Consider the following 18,981-nt stretch of genomic DNA (forward strand, 5'->3'; position numbering starts at 1 on the left):
CTGAGCACACAAAGAGAAGTGCGGCATTATAGCGCCTCTCCTCTGTGTTCTGGGGGTCCGGGAAAGGCGTGCTGCCTTAAGATTAACAAACTTTAAGATTTAGGGCTCCTAATCCAGCTGAGGGGTCCCCAGAAGTGACTTTAGTCCAACATTGCTTAAAACATTTGGGTGTCCAACGTATGTCAAGGTGGGTGGCGCAGTGGTAGCGCTGCTGCCTCGCAGGTAGGAGACCTGGGTTCACTTCCCGGGTCCTCCCTGCGTGGAGTTTGCATTTTCTCCCCGTGTCTGCGTGAGTTTCATCCCACAGTCCAAAGACATTCAGGTTAGGTGGATTGACGATTCTAAATTGTCCCTATGTGTGCCTTGTGCCCTGGGATTGTCTCCAGCAGACCCCCGTGACCCTGTGTTCGGATTCAGCGTGTTGGAAAATGGATGGATGGATGTACGTCAAGGTTTTTTTAAATAATAATATTGCGTAATTCAATACAAAATAACAGTTAAAATAAAAATTAAAAGGTTATTAAAGTATCAAAAGTGGCGATCTGTTGTGGAGTAACTCCAATGAAGAAGATCACAGTGTTTACCAAGACCGCGTTGTTGATCAAAAAATGGAGGTCTGCTACTGCGTTATCCTATAGGGTGCCTTTTTAAATCAGGAACCCATTGGTATTGCAGAAATCTGTTATCATCTGTTCATGGCTATTCATGGATATAATAAATAAACAAATAAATAAATAAGGGGGCTTTCTGGAACTTTCATCTCAATGGTTCTTTTGGAAACTGAAATTGGTTCCTCCGTGGCATCGCTCTGAAGAACCGCCATGCATGGCACCTTCATTTTCATTTTCATTTTTTTTAAAGTCAGTAATCTGGATTTGAAATGCAGTGTCGAGCACTTAATGACGGTCTTATTAATTAATAAGATGAGACGTTTCTTCAAAACTTCAGTTTTATTTTAGTTTTTGTATGCAAAATCCATGTAAAAAAATTCTAATTATAAAACAAAGCAGTTTTTACTTATGTGGCAAACATGTTTTCTAAATTATTTAACATTTCAAACATAATAAATATAAATCACTTTAAATAAAATAAATAATTTATCAATAAATAATTTTTCAATAAATAAATAAATAGAGTAACAAATGACAAAAGTTCGAATGACAGAGATCACGTGGTTCATTTGCCATTAACTGTAAATTCCCGTAATTTAAAGCTGGTCTGCGATTCGTCGCCGCCGTTATTTTGTCATTCTGTTCACAAGATGGTTGATCCAGTTCAGATTGTAAAGCACTTCTTTTCTGATGATTTCCCAGGCGCAGTCATCATAGCCCTGCAAGCACAGAAAAGCCATCTGTTGAAAAATTGCCCCTTAATGTGTAGGCAGACAGTTGGAGCGCAGTGGTTAAGAGTCTGGACTACAAGCCGAGGGTCCACATCACGGTGTGACCCTGAGCACGTGACTTCACCTGACTGGGCCTCAGTTAGAACAAGAAATGGAGCCAATTGGACTTCACATGTCTTGGATAATAAAGGCGTCAGGCAAGTACTAAAAAGATCTAAAGACGAACTTGTGCTTTATTAGTTTTGAAACCCCTTTATTCGCAAATATAATTAAAGAAATAATAAAATACGTTTACAATTTCAGTTGTAAACCATAAGTTTCACATAACATGTAAATAGCTTGACGCTGCTTTTATTTTGAAAATTACACACGCTTTCCTGACATATTTTTTTGCATTTTGATAACATCATAAATTAGTAAAATAAAGTAAAATTTATTTATAAATACTTTGCAATATATTAAGCCTTACGAAATGACAGGTGAAGTTAGGAACAGATATTCGTTTAATGCTCGCAATTTACTACCGGAGACTGTGGAGGAATAACTTGGGTATACAATAAAACAAATAAAGAAATAGATTTTTGAAAAGTGCAATGAAATGTGACAACAAATGAACAATAACAGCATGAAATGTGCGTGCAAATAATTAAACATCTGTTTTGTTGTTTATTTCGCTAAGTATTAATTCATTTATTTATTTTATTTCAGTGACACGGCAAACGTTATGAAATATCAACTGTCACTTCACTCGTCAAAGCTCAGAGGGCGGGCACTACCGAGCGCGGTGTCACGTACATTTTTTCTTACCTAAATTAGCGTAACTTTGCCTTTTCGTTTCTCTTATTTAAGACTTATGACTTAACATATACTCGCACTTTACCACTAAATCCCAAACTAAACAATTCTTTTTTACACATTTCAGATAGTAGGCTATTGTAAAACTGCAGGTCATTTTCGTTTAACACCAATTGAATTAAACGCGCAAAAAAGTCGACACACTAAAGCAACCCAAATCACCACCACCGTTAAAGTGTTTCAGGACCCCCCAAGCTCCCATCGCTGTAAGGTGCAGGAAGAAGCGACTGTTACCTCGGATTTTAAGGCTTCTTTCATCTTCTGGAAGTAACTGTTCAAAGCGACATTGGTGCCCACAAAGCTTTCTGCCTCTTGTGCTTCTTTGGTAATGGGAATGCGATCTCCAAGCTGAAGGAAGAAGACACACACGTTCAATGTTAAAATGAAGAAAGACGGCATTGTATACGCCGAAAGATCAGCAGCAGCGCACGCGCACATCAGACTTACGCATTCCCGCAGCTTCTGAGTCTTCCGATTCAAGATGTTAAGAAAGTCGTCCAACTTCCTTTCGTCCCAGTAAACGGGCTGAAGGTCACTGCTGAAAATGACCTCAATGTGGCGGAGAGCTTCATATGCAAACATCGCGAGGTCTTCGGCCTTATGTAGACAATTAACGAAAAACAGGATAAGCGTAACATCAACGAGGAGACAATGGGAACAATTAACAAAAATAAATGCGCAAACTTTCTTTCTTTCTTTCTTTCTTTCTTTCTTTCTTAATAAAGCGAAATGTTTAATTATTGCTTATCATGTAAGACGCTATAAAATATTATCTTTCTTTCCTCCCAAAGTTAAATGCTTTGTACTTCACTTTGGTATTACTTAACATGAAAAACGCTCTAAAAATTAAATTTTCTTTTTTTGCAAAGTTAAATGCATTGTTATCTGCTTTGCTTAACATGAAAGCCACTATAAAACTTCTTTCTTTCTTTCTTTCTTTCTTTCTTTCTTTCTTTCTTTCTTTCTTTCTTTCTTTCTTTCTTTCTTTCTTTCTTTCTTTCTTAAATGTTATTTACTTTAGGTATTGCTTAACATGAAATGTGCTATAAAAATATTTTCTTTCTTTCTTTCTTTGTTTCTTTCTTTTTTAATAAAGCGAAATGTTTTATTATTGCTTATGATATAAGAAGCTAAATAATATTTTCTTTCTTTCCCAAAGTTAAATGCTTTGTACTTTACTTTGGTATTACTTAACTTAACATGAAAGTGCTCTAAAAATATATTTTTCTTTCTTTGCAAAGTTAAATGCTTTATCTGCTTTGCTTAACATGAAAGGCACTATAAAACTTCTTTCTTTCTTTCTTTCTTTCTGTCTGTCTGTCTGTCTGTCTGTCTGTCTGTCTGTCTGTCTGTCTTTCTTAAATATTATTTATTTTAGGTATTGCTTAACATGAAAGGCGCTATAAAAATATTTTCTTTCTTTGTTTCTTTCATTGATAAGTTAAATGCTTTGCTATCTACTGCACATTGCTTAACATGAAAAGCAACTTTTCTTCTTAAAAAAGATAAATGCTATTGCTGATCATGAAAGGCGCTATGTAATATTTTCTTTCTTTTTCTCTTTATGAAGTGAAATGCTTTGTTATCTAGTTTGGGGATTGTTTAAAGGCGCTATAAAACAGTTTACTGCGGTGGGTTGGCACCCTGCCTGGGATTGGTTCCCTGCCTTGTGCCCTGTGTTGGCTGGGTTTGTCTCCAGCAGACCCCCGTGACCCTGTTTGGATTCAGCGGGTTGGAAAATGGATGGATGGATGGATAAAACAGTTTATTATTGCTCATTATTGAAGATGCTTTATCCTCATGTAAATTGTTATATATCCATTGTATCTGTTTGTTTCCTTTTGTGTACCCGCTGTATTACTTCCCACATCATATCTGAGCCCTGGCCGCTCTTTCCTCACTTGCACGCAGGCTGCAATTAGAAGCTCTCAGACTCTTCTTCTAATCAGTCACATGAATTTCAAAATGCCCACCAAGCATTTGAGTTTCTTTTTTTCCTTCTTCTTCTTCTTTTTTTCTTTTTGTGACCCTGTCATATCTCAGTCTAAATGGTCAGATCTGAGGTTGTCGCTGTGGTGAAGTTGAAGTTTGTGTCCTTCCTGGTTGCTCCTTTTCCTTTCTAATGCTTCTCTGTAGGCGGATTGAGCTCATGTCTTCGGTGCTCCATCACATCCTGACTCTTTCAAACCGAAACCCTAGAAACCCAACGCCATAGAGCACTTCCCGAGCAGCCTCCGTCGGCAGAAAGACGAGCTGACCTTGCGTGTTTGTGCGGCTTTCTTTGAGTACACAAAATAAATCCAAAATGGTCTGCAGAACGATACAATAGAGGAACTATTTTTGATTCCAAACAGAACCGTCCAGAAATTTTGAAAGAAGTTTTATTAAGATCCTCTAACTGATTCCTAACATAACCATAAATAGCAGATAACAGATTTCTGAAATCCCAATGGGATCCTAATTTGTAAAGGACCCCCGGGACATCCCCTCTCTCGGGCTCAGTTCAGGTTTTCTTCATCTGTCGTCTCCTGCGGTCGCCAAGTAGACTTTGAAGATTTCTGTTTTGTCCAAACAGCAGGAACCTTTTCAAATGAAGCCCAAAAAGAAGCCTTCAGGGAATGCAACGATTCTTATGGAGCTTCGGGGAGCCAACGATGAAGCGCCGGTGCAGAAGCAGGATTTGTAGGAGTGCGCCCGCTAGATTCGTAGACTTGCACTGCTGGCCACCATGACGCGCTAAACTGTTTTAATGTACGCTATTACAAATGGACTTTCAAAATCTTTCGGAAAGTTTTTTTAATACTTCTTAAATATCGATTGTATCAGTTCTATTTGATATAATAATAATAATAATAATAATAATAATAATAATAATAATAAAAATAATAATAATAATAATAATAATAATAATAATAATAATGGGCGGCACGGTGGCGCAGTGGGTAGCGCTGCTGCCTCGCAGTTGGGACACCTGGGGACCTGGGTTCGATTCCCGGGTCCTCCCTGCGTGGAGTTTGCATGTTCTCCCCGTGTCTGCGTGGGTTTCCTCCGGGCGCTCCGGTTTCCTCCCACAGTCCAAAGACATGCAGGTTAGGTGGATTGGCGATTCTAAATTGGCCCTGGTGTGTGCTTGGTGTGTGGGTGTGTTTGTGTGTGTCCTGCGGTGGGTTGGCACCCTGCCCAGGATTGGTTCCCTGCCTTGTGCCCTGTGTTGGCTGGGATTGGCTCCAGCAGACCCCCGTGACCCTGTGTTCGGATTCAGCGGGTTGGGAAATGGATGGATGGATAATAATAATAATGCATTTTATTTATATAGCGCCTTTCCCATGTTCAAGGCACTTCACAGAGTTTTAGCATTGTACTAAACCAAATAAATAAATAAAGAAGAGTAAGACAGTAATTCAGAGAAAAGCCAACAGACAACATAATTGATGGTCTGTACACACACACACACATGAGCATCCTGACAGAGAGGTAAACTGAAAGAAGGGTAATAAAGTCAAGTAGAGCTAAAAGCCTTCCTGAACAGATGAGTTTTGAGTTGTTTTTTGCTTTGAACAGAACAAGCAAACGCGTTAAATGAATACTTACAGTGGAAGTGTCTGGAACTTTGTAAAGATTTTCAAGAGAATCCAAGCGTATTTTCTTTCTAATGCACTGCGAGGGCATGTCCGGACCCTAAGAAAAAAGAAAAAGGATTAATTTTACTTATTCATTTATTTCTTTATTATTTCTATATTATTATTTCTTTATTATTTATTTCTTAATTTTGATATACTGTATTAATCCCCGAGGGGAAACTGTCTTTTTTGTCTTTGCAAATGGGTTTTTGAGAAGATCCCATCCACGTTGTGTAAAAGTCAGGTGCCGACTTTAATTGGACACACATGTTATATCGAATGTTCCCTTAATGCAGTCAGTCAGTCATTCAGTCAGTTTCCAACCCGCTATATCCTAACACAGGGTCACATGGGTCTGCTGGAGCCAATCCCATCCAGCACAGGCCGCAAGGCAGGAACAAATCCTGGGCAGGGTGCCGGCCCACCGCAGGTTCCCTTTATGTCAGTGGTTCTCAAACTGTGGGGCGTGCCCCGCTAGGGGGGGGGGCGGGAAGTAACAAAAAGGGGGGCGCAAAGATGTGAAAAAAAGAAAACAAGAATCGAAAATATGAAAAATACATCGATTGAAGCCAAAACAAATTACCTTAAACTACATTCTGATACTAGAAAAATAAATACAGAGTTAGATAAATGTCGATAAAAGTTAAGTAGCTATAATAAAATATATATCTATGATATATCATTAATTAAAAAAGAACAAATTGGTATTAGTGAGCTCCTTTCAAAAAAACCTTAGGGGGGCGCAATTAAAACTGTTATGAAAACTTGGGTCGCAAATACTTAAAGGTTGAGAAACGCTGCCTTAATGCTGTATATATATATATATATATATATATATATATATATATATATATATATATATATATATACTGTATATAAATTTATATAAATAAAGTAAGTCACATTTTTGTCACAAAAGAAAATTACACATGCACAAAAATGCTCAGTTGCTCATCTCCAATGACTGCGCCTTTAAGATGAAGAATAAGGCTACAATTAGAGACATTTGTGACTTTGTAAATATCAACAATCGCAAATAGAATGCATAAATGTGATAATTAATAATAAATAAATCGCTTCATATAAGAGAGTAGCAATAGGGCATCATGTATTTAGACGCTTTCAGTTCATTACGGTTCCAAGACACCTTCTCGTTGAAATATTTACCTTGAGATTTTATTGTTAAATGGTAATTTACACTTAAATCAATAAAAATAGTAATACTAATAATAATGAATAAAAATAAAAGGTGAAGGACCCGCTCAGCGTGTAAACCAGATAGCAACAGGTCGAGATTTGAACCCAGGTCATATTCTTTCTTTCTTTCTTTCTTTCTTTCTTTCTTTCTTTCTTTCTTTCTTTCTTTCTTTCTTTCTTTCTTTCTTTCTTTCTTTCTCATTACAAAAACGTTTAAAATAGCAAGCAAGTGCTTAATGCTAGGGCAGTAGGAGACATTACACGATAATTCAACTTAAGTAATTGGGCGGCACGGTGGCGCAGTAAGGAGACCAGAGTTTGCGTCCTCCCTGCGTGGACTTTGTGCGTTCTCCCCCCTTCTACGTGGGTTTCTTCCACTGTACTAAGACATGCAGGTTAGATGACTTAACAACGCTAAATTGTCCCAAGTGTGTGTTTGGTGTGTGTGTGTGTGTATTCGAGCTATCCTGCCTTTGTCCCTGACTTGCCTCCTATGCTGGCTGTGATAGACTCCAGCCGACAAGGTCTGATTTAATCGGGTTAGGAAGTGGCATGACCTTATAATTTTGGGAGCTTCCACAAGGGCACATTCTTGGAAAATTTCTCGAACCTTAACTGCTCCTTTTGTGGCCCATCCTTTTATAGCGCCTTACACCGTTGTCATGCGCTTCTTTAAAGGAACTGTAAGAATTAGCGCGTTTCTTGCTTTTTTATTCTGATAACAAGGCAACCACACGGATTAAGATTTTACTTCTTGAAGTTGGTGGCCCCTTCTCTCTACCCGACAAGAACCCTTCAGTTGAAGTTTAGCTCCCTCCTCCCTCTTCAGACGACACGCCATCACCACCCCGCCGTGCCTCCCCGCAGACTCCCTTGCGACTTACCGTCCTTGTGAGAAGTCGCGTCATCTCCGGATTCAGGTGAGGAAACCGAACTTTGATCTGAACACACTGGAGAGCCAGCAACTCGGACATCGAACCGATGATCAGACAGGCAGCAAAGAGCATCTGCAGCGCCATCGTGCAAACGTCAATTCGGAGGAGTGGAGCTGAAGAAGAAGACAAGAAGATGCGTCCACAGTTCGCTTGGTAGTCGATCGATAACTGATAAGAAAAACCAGGCGCCTTTTATATCATATTTCTTTCCTATCTGGCATAATTATAACTGAAAAGAGGGAACTCCCTTTTAATTCTTTATTTTGTTTTCTTTGAAACAACAACTTTCCCTGTTGTGGTTTGTGCAAAAATAGATGTTCGGAAACTCTTCGTTGTGCATTACACTGGTGTGGAACTTAAATCAGGATCGACTAAATGGTGGTAACCCCGTTCTGGGCGACAGACCGTTACAGCAGCCTGCACCTTGTACGCACGTTTGTATTTGTATTTATTTTTACTCTTGCGGGCGCAGAAGGTAATTTAAATAAAGGAAATGAACACCAACGTACACGAAAGAGTCCTCTAATGGCTCCACGATATCACACACTGGATTGCAAAAGGGGGTCATCTGAGGGATTTGACTTCAGTTTCTTTTTCTTAGAGGGAAATAAATAAATTCATCGAGTGCCTTCTTGTGTAATTTTCGTTGTAAACTAGAGCGACATTTAAAAAACTTTAAACGACTGGAAAATTCTCAACCAGCAGGTGCAGATGCCCAAACGCCCCTCATCGGAACAGTAGAAAAAAACAAGAAAATGAAAATGAGGGCTCCAAGTGGAGTTTTATTTTTCAGAAGTTGTTCCTTAAGAAGGGATCTCCTAATGACACATGAAAATTCCACCCTCTGGACGCTGAACGCCTCCTCACTCCCGCTTTAGCTTACTCATTTCAGCGACCACCTGCTGGTGATTCCAGCCCCTACAGTCACAGCACCGTTGATAGACGGAGTCCTCGAACTGCAGGGTTCAAATTTTGGTCCTGGAGTTTGTTGATTTTTCTAGTGCTTTATACATTTTATTTCTGGACTATATCTGTGTTACCCATCTAAGATGGGTTGAAATCTAAATAAGTACAAAGACCCCAGCGTTACTTTTTGCAGTGCATGTCTCTGTTATATGCTACTTGGTATGGGATTATTAAAAATTATGTTAATGTTTGTGATGCTCCATGTGTTGGAATGACAAATGCAATGCTTGTTATTACTACGAATAATTTGATGTGCCATCTGCTAGAAAGACAAATACAATTCCTTTTTTTAACTTCAAATGTTTCTGATGTGCCATCTGTTGGAACAATGGAGACATAACAACCAGATCAACACACAAATACACAGACACACAAATACTTATTCTTACTAATGAAGTGAATTAGTACAAATGTTTGTGATGAGCCTTCTGTTGGAATGACAAATGCAAAGCATACATCTCTTTTGAAAGCTGGATTTTGTAAAAGCAGTGTGAAATTCTGTGGTGCACCATGTGTTGGAATGACAATCACAACACATACAGTGTGTCTCTGTTACATGCCACATGAAATGGGATTCATAATTGGAATGACAAATGCAATGCATTTTATTACTACAAATGTTTTCGAGACGGCATCTATTGGAATGACAAGTTTAATTCCCTTTTTACTACTACTGTTTCTGATGTGCCATCTGTTGGAACAACAGAGACATATTAATCCGACCAACACAGAAATACACAGACAATTATCTGTAGTAACAAAATGCATTACTGCACATGTTTGAGATGAGCCATCTGTTGGAATGACAAATGCAATGCAGTGTATTACTACAAATATTTTTTATGCACCATCTATTGGAATAACACATTTAATTCCCTTTTTACTACAAATATTTCTGATGCGCCATCTGTTGGAATGACGCAGACATTGTTACCAGACCAACACACACATACACAGACACTTATTTGTAGTAATAAAATGTATTACTGTACATGTTTGAGATGAGCCATCTGTTAGAATGACAAATGCAATTCACATGTATCTGTTATATGCCATTTGGTATGGGATTCATAAAAGCAGTGTGTTAATGCTTATGATGTGCTATCTATTGTAATGACAGAGACATAACAGACACACAGACACTTATCCTGGTATTAAGGTGGATATTCCAGTTTCTGTCCCTACATGTCATACCACCAATGAGGAGTTACACATGAAAAGAGTGTATATGGAGACCTGATGCCATGCAGAAGTGGCATCACCAAACACCATGCATCAGCAGACATCAGTGGCTGATCAAGTGCCACCAGATAAAAAGTTCTGACTACTTTGTAGGCAAACATCAAGGATTTGAACTTAATATATGCTGGTGATTTGAAAAGGGGAGTGGCATGTGCCCACCTTGGCTGGTCAAACACCAGGTATGACTGCATTTTGAACCATCTGCTTGGTGACACATGCTGGTACTCCTGCCAGCAGAAAGTTGCAGTAGACCAGATGTAACATGATGAATACCTGGCCCTGGAGTTGGGCTCAGTTCTTCTGGTTTGATGCAGCCTGCCCTGGCGGATGTTAAATGGAGACGGAGAGACAGTTGAAATGTGGTCAGTGAAGGACTGCTGGTCATTGGTCAACACCTCAAGGTTTGCATTCAGACTTGATCTGAACAGAGATGGAACATTGAATAGATGGACAAGCTGAGGTTACAAGAAGGTATATCATTGCCAGGTTAACTTGGAGATGGTGCTCCTTCATGCAAGTTGCAACATCAATGAGAAATTCTATCTGATGCCATGTGGTCCTCTGGAAGGAATGACAGGTACAGCTGGAGACCATCAGATTATTTGAAGCCAAGGGACTGAAGATGTAGCCTAGTGAGAAGGTGGGTAGAGAGAGGACCCCTGCACCAATCCTTGGGTTACCCCGGGCTTGCTTGGTGCACCCTTGACATCTCCCCTTGCCAGGACACACAGTAGGATCTGCCCAAGAGGTAGGACTCAAACCACCTGAGGGCAGCCCCAGTGATGCCAAGGTCTGGGAAGGTGGCAAGGATGGACAGCAAGGTGGTATGCAAGGAGTATGACCTTCACATCCTGGCACGGCTTCCTCCTTGAGCTGCCCGGAGAGTTTCTGCCCCCCTGGGTGAATGAAGGGTCCATTGAAAGAAAAGAAGAGTCTGCTTGACTTCCTTCAATTAGTTTTTATTGTTTGTAATAAATACAGCACCATCGGTTCAAACCGAGTGCGCTTTAAAAAAATACATATATTTGTTTATTATACATTAGTATTTAAAAAAATAATCCTTCCTGTTTATTAAAAAATAAATATTGTTAATTTTTTAAATATTTTCATCAATAAATAAATAAATACTTCAAATAAATAAAATACAGTTTGAGGTTTTTGCTGTTTGTTCAGAATTTCGGGCCCAGCGGAGGGTTGTCCATGCCCTTCTAGTTCATTCTCTTGCTGATGTGGGCCATGAGGTGGTCGATCCTCTGTAAGTGGTCTTGAACTTGAGAGCACACGGCATGCCAGGCATCGGAGGTATAATTCTGAAAAAAAAAAGCAGAATAATTAAAAATAAATAAATAAACAATGGCCACCAGGGGGCGCACCACCTCCCCAACACCTGACACAGATAGGCGCTATGCACAAGTCTGGCACAACACACGTTTATTTTGCAGGGGATAACGCTCTCCATTCGTTCACCCACCAATACACAGCACGATTAAGCAAAGCACAATATGCAGGTCTGAAGTTCATTTCACTTCACTTCCCTTCACTTCACTTCACTTCACTTCACTTCACTTCGTCCCTACTCTGGCTGAAGTGACTCCCTTTATGGTGCACCTGGGACCACCTCAGGTGGCTCATAATCTTTAGCCGGAAGTACACCCAGGTGTGATGGAAACCCAAAGTCAGACTCTGCAGCTCCCCCTGGTGGCCCCCATGGAACACAACAGGGTTGCTGCGAAGTCCGACTCTCGGCGTGCCCTGCTGGAAGCCGTGGAGAAACAGCATCCCAAGCTGCGTTCTAGCACTCCGGGGGAGGCAGTGTCCTATGCAAATCTGCTTCCCCTCGGTCCTTCCCGTATATTGGCCCCCAGGCCGGGAAAGGGCCGCGGTCGTCCACCACAAAATACAACCATAAATAAAGTAATTAAATATATTATTGGGTAACACCAAATGCCTACAGTCGCAAATGTCACACCTTCCATTCAAAGACAGAGCTGAGGTAACCAGAACGTGAAATGGGTGAGGTGGTGGTCTGGCAGTCATAGCCACTGCACATCAAAAACAAGTAACTCCTCCTAAAGCTAAGCATTCACCGAGCGTAGACATTTGGAAGTAGTGTGATGAGCAGTAGGACTTCAGGGACCTTCAAAACTCGAGTTGATGTTCCTTTGGAGGAATCAAGTGGAGAAAACTGGTGATCTTCATTGGGCAGAATGGTTTGTTTTCATCTAAATTGTTTAATTGTTCTAATATATGGGCTTGGACAGTACTTGGATCCATCTAGGGAAAGTTCATGATGCTGCAGGAAGAGGTGCTGATGGGACCATCAGGGGCCCGTTTACCCTGGATCCAAACACCACCCAATGCAATGGGGGTGTCATAAAAACCTGAGGTCCTGATCCTGTGGTCATTAAAGTTCCCTGGGAATATTTTGAAAAGAGTAGGGTGTACCCCGATGTCCTGGCTAATTTGCCCAACACAGTCGTTCTGGCTTCCTAATTATCCTCTGTCCCTAATTGTATGTCTCTGTCAGCCATATGTGTGGTGAGTGTACTGGCAGAGGAATGGCTGCCGTCGCATCATCCAGGTGGACACTACATCTTGGTGGTGGTTGGAGTGGCTCTCTGCTGTCTATGAACGGTGCTATAAAAGTATAACTAACTAAGAATCAGAGCGCTCAAAGTAGTCAGTAAGTAACAGGGAGATGCTGCTGGGATCCAAATATGTTCAGCAGTTTACTCTGTTTATATAAACTGCCATTTTCAATGTGCATTGTGTCATCAGTCGTTTGTAACATTGGTATTTCTCTCCGTTAACTTGTCACAGCGCACTGCGCCTGCGCTCAGTGAAGGGCGCTACACAAAAATAGACTGAAATGAATGAAATAACGAGGGCACATTTCTGAATTAATGGGAGGGGCGACTCATGAATGAAAAGTCAGGTTAGCAGCTGGACAGGAAATGAGTGAAGGCGCTCTGTGTGGTCGAGCTGGGGATTCACCTTCTCCACTTAACTTTCACTTCTAAATTTTGAAAAATAAATCCAACCGTACCTCTCGTTTCAAATAATCGTCCATTTTCTGAAAATAGACCTCCAGCGACTTCCACTCGGTTGTCTGCCTGTTTTCCGCGTAATTCATTTCCTTCATCTGCGGATGACAAAATTAGAGAAGAAGCCGGCATATTAGACTCACTTGACTGTTTGTTTGCTTATTTATTCATTAATTAATTTGTTTGTTTGTTTATCTTAGTGCTCCAGCTCCGAATTGGCTTGAGAAGAGCGGCTATCTGGAGTCACAGCACACTCTTTAAAATAAAGAACCCTTCTTAAGTCTCAAAAGAACCATCCATATTAAAGTTCAAAAAATAAACGTCCATTTAGATCCGTCACAAGTCCCAAAAATAACCCTGAACAGATGAAAACAGATTTAAGTTCCTGACTTTAAAAGGACTGTAAGTACAATAACAAAGGCTGAGTTGGCCGGGCTTGCCTTCTCTGTTAGTACCCTGCTAGGTCACCTTCTAGATTTCTCTTTCATCAGCATATTAAGAACCTTCTCAAAGCCCAAACAACTGAGTTCATATGCAAAAAAACCTCCACAGAATAGTAAGGGTATAGGAAGAATCACACAGCCCTGTAAAGTGCTGTGAAAGAACCAGAAGATAGATAGATAGATAGATAGATAGATAGATAGATAGATAGATAGATAGATAGATAGATAGATAGATAGATAGATAGATAGATAGATAGATGCCAAAGGCACTATATAATAGATAGATTGAAAGGCATGATAGATAGATAGATAGATAGATAGATAGATAGATAGATAGATAGATAGATAGATAGATAGATAGATAGATAGATAGATAGATGTCAAAGGCACTATATAATAGATAGATAGATAGATAGATAGATAGATAGATAGATAGATAGATAGATAGATAGATAGATAGAAAGGCACTATATAATAGATAGATTGAAAGGCACTATATAATAGATAGATAGATAGATGTCAAAGGCACTATATAATAGATAGATAGATAGATAGATAGATAGATAGATAGATAGATAGATAGATAGATGCCAAAGGCACTATATAATAGATAGATTGAAAGGCATGATAGATAGATAGATAGATAGATAGATAGATAGATAGATAGATAGATAGATAGATAGATAGATGTCAAAGGCACTATATAATAGATAGATAGATAGATAGATAGATAGATAGATAGATAGATAGATAGATAGATAGATAGATTGAAAGGCACTATATAATAGATAGATTGAAAGGCACTATATAATAGATAGATAGATAGATAGATGTCAAAGGCACTATATAATAGATAGATTGAAAGGCATGATAGATAGATAGATAGATAGATAGATAGATAGATAGATAGATAGATAGATAGATAGATAGATAGATAGATGCCAAAGGCACTATATAATAGATAGATTGAAAGGCATGATAGATAGATAGATAGATAGATAGATAGATAGATAGATAGATAGAGAGATAGATAGATAGATAGATAGATAGATAGATTGATAGGCACTATATAATAGATAGATTGAAAGGCACTATATAATAGATAGATAGATAGATGTCAAAGGCACTATATAATAGATAGATTGAAAGGCATGATAGATAGATAGATAGATAGATAGATAGATAGATAGATAGATAGATAGATAGATAGATGTGAAAGGCACTAGATAGATAGATAGATAGATAGATAGATAGATAGATAGATAGATAGATAGATAGATAGATGTGAAAGGCATTATATAATAATAATAATAATAATAATAATAATAATAATAATAATAATAATAATAATAATAATTCATTACATTTATAAACAGACCGGCGACTTGACCAAGACAAGAACAATCACATGACCCTCGGTGGACCATGTGGCAGTTACCAGATTTAACTTAGTTGTATTCCCAATATTAATATAGACCATCCATCCATCCATCCATTTTCCAACCCACTGAATCCAAACACAGGATCACGGGGGTCTGCTGGAGCCAATCCCAGCCAACACAGAGCACAAGGCAGGAACCAATCCTGGGCAGGGTGCCAACCCACCGCAGTATTGTATAAATATGTATGCAATGTTGTCATTTAATTTGGGAACCCCTTTATATGGCCAATGGTTTAGCTGCACCATTTGCAGTTTTGCACCATATGGTCCATGGTAAATCGGAGAATGAAAAATATTTGTGGTGGCCCCCTTTTTTTGATGCCCTACCTGCATATTTTGCTTAATGGCTAATCCAGCTCTGGATGCAGATGCTTATTTCAGTGATAATTTTAATAATAAACTTACTCTGAGTCGTTAATGTCTGACTTAAAATCAATGGCGTTACTAATGTGCCACCCTATAGTCTTCTATAGTATTTCTATACAGTACATAGGGAAGAAAATTCCAAATTATACATAACTTATTTTTACTGACTTTTCATTAGGCGGGAAGATTAACCAACCCAACCCTTGGCACGCCTTCCTTCGCTAATACTTACACAGTCCTTTAGCTCCTTCATCTCCCGATGGAGGGCGCTCATCAGCTCAGAGACGTTCTTACAAGGGGTCGCGGTCACGTGTCCTCGGAAAATCGCGCTGATGTTGCGGATGGCATTGAACACCAACAAGACACTGTCGCCAGTCTAAATAACAAAAGAAAGAAATAGATACTTGTGACTAAATGTCTGATGTGAAAATAAAGTCGCAGCGTAATATAGATGTAAACAGAATAAAATTTGTCCAACTTAAAAGGACACTTACCAAAGAATGCTTATGAATTCTGTAGACTTTGTGTGGAATTGGCAGATTCATTTTGAGCGCAGAAACGGCACTTTCCTAAAAGAAATAAATAACAAACACATAAATATATGAGCTGCAGGAAAACAAACGAAGATAGATAGATAGATAGATAGATAGATAGATAGATAGATAGATAGATAGATAGATAGATAGATAGATAGATAGATAGATAGATAGATATGAAAGGCACTATATAATACATATATTTTGTAACATATTCCTTTCAGTGATTCAGGCCTTATAGAAAATTAATTATTTCCACAGCTCCTCCAAGTGCCCAAAGCTTTACTGTGGAATTCGAGTTTAGTTCGTCGCTTCATGGCAGGCGCATTAAGGGTCAGAGTGCCGAGCAGCTCCGTTACTCACCATATCTGTCAACGTCATTAGAGTTCTCCGGCTGGTGTACACGAACTGCATCTGTTGTATCCACTTACAGGTGTCCTTCGAGCCGCTGCACGAGTAGCAGAGCGACAGTACGAGGGCTGCGACGACGAGAGTCTTTGTTGATACCATCATAGTAGTCTGAAATGTCTCCGCTTTGAAATAAAATATATCCTTCTGGATTGCAGATAGAGCTAGGAGTGTGATGCAGTTCCATTGCTCAGGTGTGCTGTTTTATACCTGAGAGAGCAGGTACGATTGGAAAGTGAAAAGTGAAAATCCCGGCCGGGATTTTCAGTAGGTATGCGGCACTCTTCATTTCTATTCAAAGACGCGTGTCACCTTTGTCTCTGTTGTCATTCCCACGCTTCGAAGAGATCAGATTGCGCTTTCAGGTTTGCAAGGTGCGTTTCAGTGATGTAATGACGGGTTTTAATGCTCATGCGCGTGAGTAAACTTTACGGAAGTACAAAAGTCTGCTTTGTCAGTTTGATTACTGCTTTTACTATATGATATATACTACAATAATGCTGCTTTATTAAATAACTTGATTTTATTCATAGTCCTCTGTACACAATATGATCCCTAAATAGTCAGGTGTCGATCGAAGAAGGAGCCCATGCAAACCTTCGCTTTAAAGTACTGTAGTTGAGCATACCTGTCAGCTATTGCATTGCAGATAAAAAAAATTCCCCGAAACTGAACAGCATAACAGCCTACAGAAAATGGACATTTATGGGACCAAAGTATCTAACAAAAGTGTATGAAAATAGTGGAGCCGTATGTGCGCACTTTAATTTAAATCCAGTCGTTTTGCTGGGGTTGAGCACTGCACTGTTAGTACACTCTTAAAAACTAAGGCGACAGAGCGATCCTTCATCCAGGTTCCAGAAAAAAATCTTTTATGTATTTAGATTAGTAGCAGGCTCAATACGGAAGTATCAGCAGATGGTAATTGATTTGTGAAATGCGGGTTCCTGCATTTTATGAAGGACTTGCTGCATATACAATAACACGTGCTATACGTTAAGATTTTTTTCATCTCATGTCCTAGCCTAACATACATTAACGTTTTCATGTTTTTCTCTACATATTTATAAAATTTTCAAAGCACAAAGAACCAACTTCATATGCAGAGAATCCATCCTAGAATGAAACCGTGTTGGTCAAGTCAAAGAGGAACCGCACGACCCAGTAAGGAACCATAAAGTGCCAATAAGGAGCCACTATCTTTAAGAGCGTGCAATAAATAAATGAAAAAGTGGATCCGGTGCACAAAACTATCTACAATACTTGTTTTCCTTTTTCTCTATGGAGTTCGTCGTTCGACAGTGCGGCGTCCCGCAAGTTTATAGAGCCCCTGGGTCTGTGCAAACGTATCCCCCGACACGGGCTCAGGTGTGCCAAGGGGATGAAGGGGGGCAGAGATCCACACTCACCATACATTAAAATCAAGGAGAAAATCCTTGTGGGTTACTTCTACAAAAGGGATGTTATATTATATTATATTATATTATATTATATTATATTATATTATATTATCCATCCATCCATTTCCCAACCCGCTGAATCCGAACACAGGGTCACGGGGGTCTGCTGGAGCCAATCCCAGCCAACACAGGGCACAAGGCAGGAACCAATCCCGGGCAGGGTGCCAACCCACCGTAGTATATTATATTATATTATATTATATTATATTATATTATATTATATTATATTATATATACTGTATTCAATATTAGGGATTAAAAAGAGGAAATGAACAATCGAGTACGGTTTTCGAATTCCATTCCTTTCTCTTGGACTTGCCCGACTTACCTCCTCCGCGTTTTCTCATTCCAGTTTACGGAAGCGCGGAGACACTTAAAGTTGGTTTCACTTTTGTGACTTCACTGAAGAATGTGATAAGAAAAAAGGGAAAGACGTTCAAGTGTATGCGTGTGAGAATGTGACATTTTTTCATTTTGTTTTGTACTTACACTGCAAATGATTCTCTTGGACTCGTGTATTATGAATGTATTATCAATGTAACGCAGATGCTCATATTATTTATCTGTACAGGCATTACGGCTTCGTAGGTTATTTTGCGCCCTAACAGGCATATTAGTGCGCCAACCACTCCCTCCCTTATGATCTGCGCCCTATAGACAAACGCCTAATTCGCCTTAGTCGTCCTTGTGCACAGGGTTCACCGCATGAAGACAACTTTAGTAGCACTTGTAATATTAAAATTATCCCCCAGAGCAAATCACAGCCCCTAAAGGCATGCAATAGCTACATTAATGAACATGAAGGTACATAGTGATCAAATTTACTTATTAAAAAGTCTTACGAACCCGTACCATTATGTTCTAATTGTATTTTTAGATCAAAACTTTATTCACCTCGCGGGCTTTGTTTCTTATATGACAAAGATGATTTTTTTCAAAGCATGTTTCTCTGCTTAAAGTTAATGTCATTTGTTTTACTATGCATACAGTGGCTCAAGTTGTCAAATTTATTTGTTTGTTTGTTTAGGAATTTGTATGTTCTCCCCGTGTGTGCTCCAGTTTCCTCCCACTGTCCAAAGACATGCAGTTAAGGTGATTTGGCGACGGTTGGGTTTGGTGTGTGTGT

The 18,981-nt window shown here is 39.3% G+C and overlaps 2 protein-coding genes across 2 annotated transcripts; both read right to left on the reverse strand.

Moving 5' to 3' along the window:
- Positions 1-1,180: 1,180 nt before the first annotated feature.
- On the reverse strand, positions 1,181-8,033 carry LOC114664393 (interferon a3-like). The gene is made up of 5 exons (XM_028818477.2): positions 7,899-8,033; positions 5,789-5,875; positions 2,645-2,794; positions 2,432-2,545; positions 1,181-1,330 (listed from the first exon to the last, which is right to left on the reverse strand). The coding sequence occupies exons 1-5, from the start codon at positions 8,031-8,033 to the stop codon at positions 1,238-1,240; spliced, it is 579 nt and encodes a 192-aa protein (XP_028674310.2). The 3' UTR covers positions 1,181-1,237.
- A 3,332-nt stretch (positions 8,034-11,365) lies between these two features.
- Positions 11,366-16,497, reverse strand: LOC114664394 (interferon a3-like). The gene is made up of 5 exons (XM_028818478.2): positions 16,351-16,497; positions 15,946-16,020; positions 15,684-15,827; positions 13,204-13,299; positions 11,366-11,467 (listed from the first exon to the last, which is right to left on the reverse strand). Exons 1-5 carry the CDS (start codon positions 16,495-16,497, stop codon positions 11,366-11,368), a joined length of 564 nt encoding a protein of 187 aa, XP_028674311.2.
- Between the last annotated feature and the right edge of the window lie 2,484 nt (positions 16,498-18,981).

Source organism: Erpetoichthys calabaricus, chromosome 14 (assembly GCF_900747795.2).
Source record: "Erpetoichthys calabaricus chromosome 14, fErpCal1.3, whole genome shotgun sequence".
Classification (NCBI taxonomy): domain Eukaryota; kingdom Metazoa; phylum Chordata; class Cladistia; order Polypteriformes; family Polypteridae; genus Erpetoichthys; species Erpetoichthys calabaricus.

Bases quoted from the DNA above. Each gene is read 5' to 3' on its own strand.
- LOC114664393 (XM_028818477.2), bottom strand. From the start codon at position 8,033: ATGGCGCTGCAGATGCTCTTTGCTGCCTGTCTGATCATCGGTTCGATG. The intron at 2,795-5,788 runs GTAAGTATTCAT...TGTCTACATAAG, and splicing joins AAGTTCCAGACACTTCCACT to GCCGAAGACCTCGCGATGTT. The intron at 1,331-2,431 runs GTAACAGTCGCT...CTGTGCTTGCAG, and splicing joins AAGAAGCCTTAAAATCCGAG to GGCTATGATGACTGCGCCTG.
- LOC114664394 (XM_028818478.2), bottom strand. From the start codon at position 16,497: ATGGTATCAACAAAGACTCTCGTCGTCGCAGCCCTCGTACTGTCGCTC. The intron at 16,021-16,350 runs GTGAGTAACGGA...TATTTCTTTTAG, and splicing joins TAATGACGTTGACAGATATG to GAAAGTGCCGTTTCTGCGCT. The intron at 13,300-15,683 runs GTAAGTATTAGC...TGTCATCCGCAG, and splicing joins TGAAGGAGCTAAAGGACTGT to ATGAAGGAAATGAATTACGC.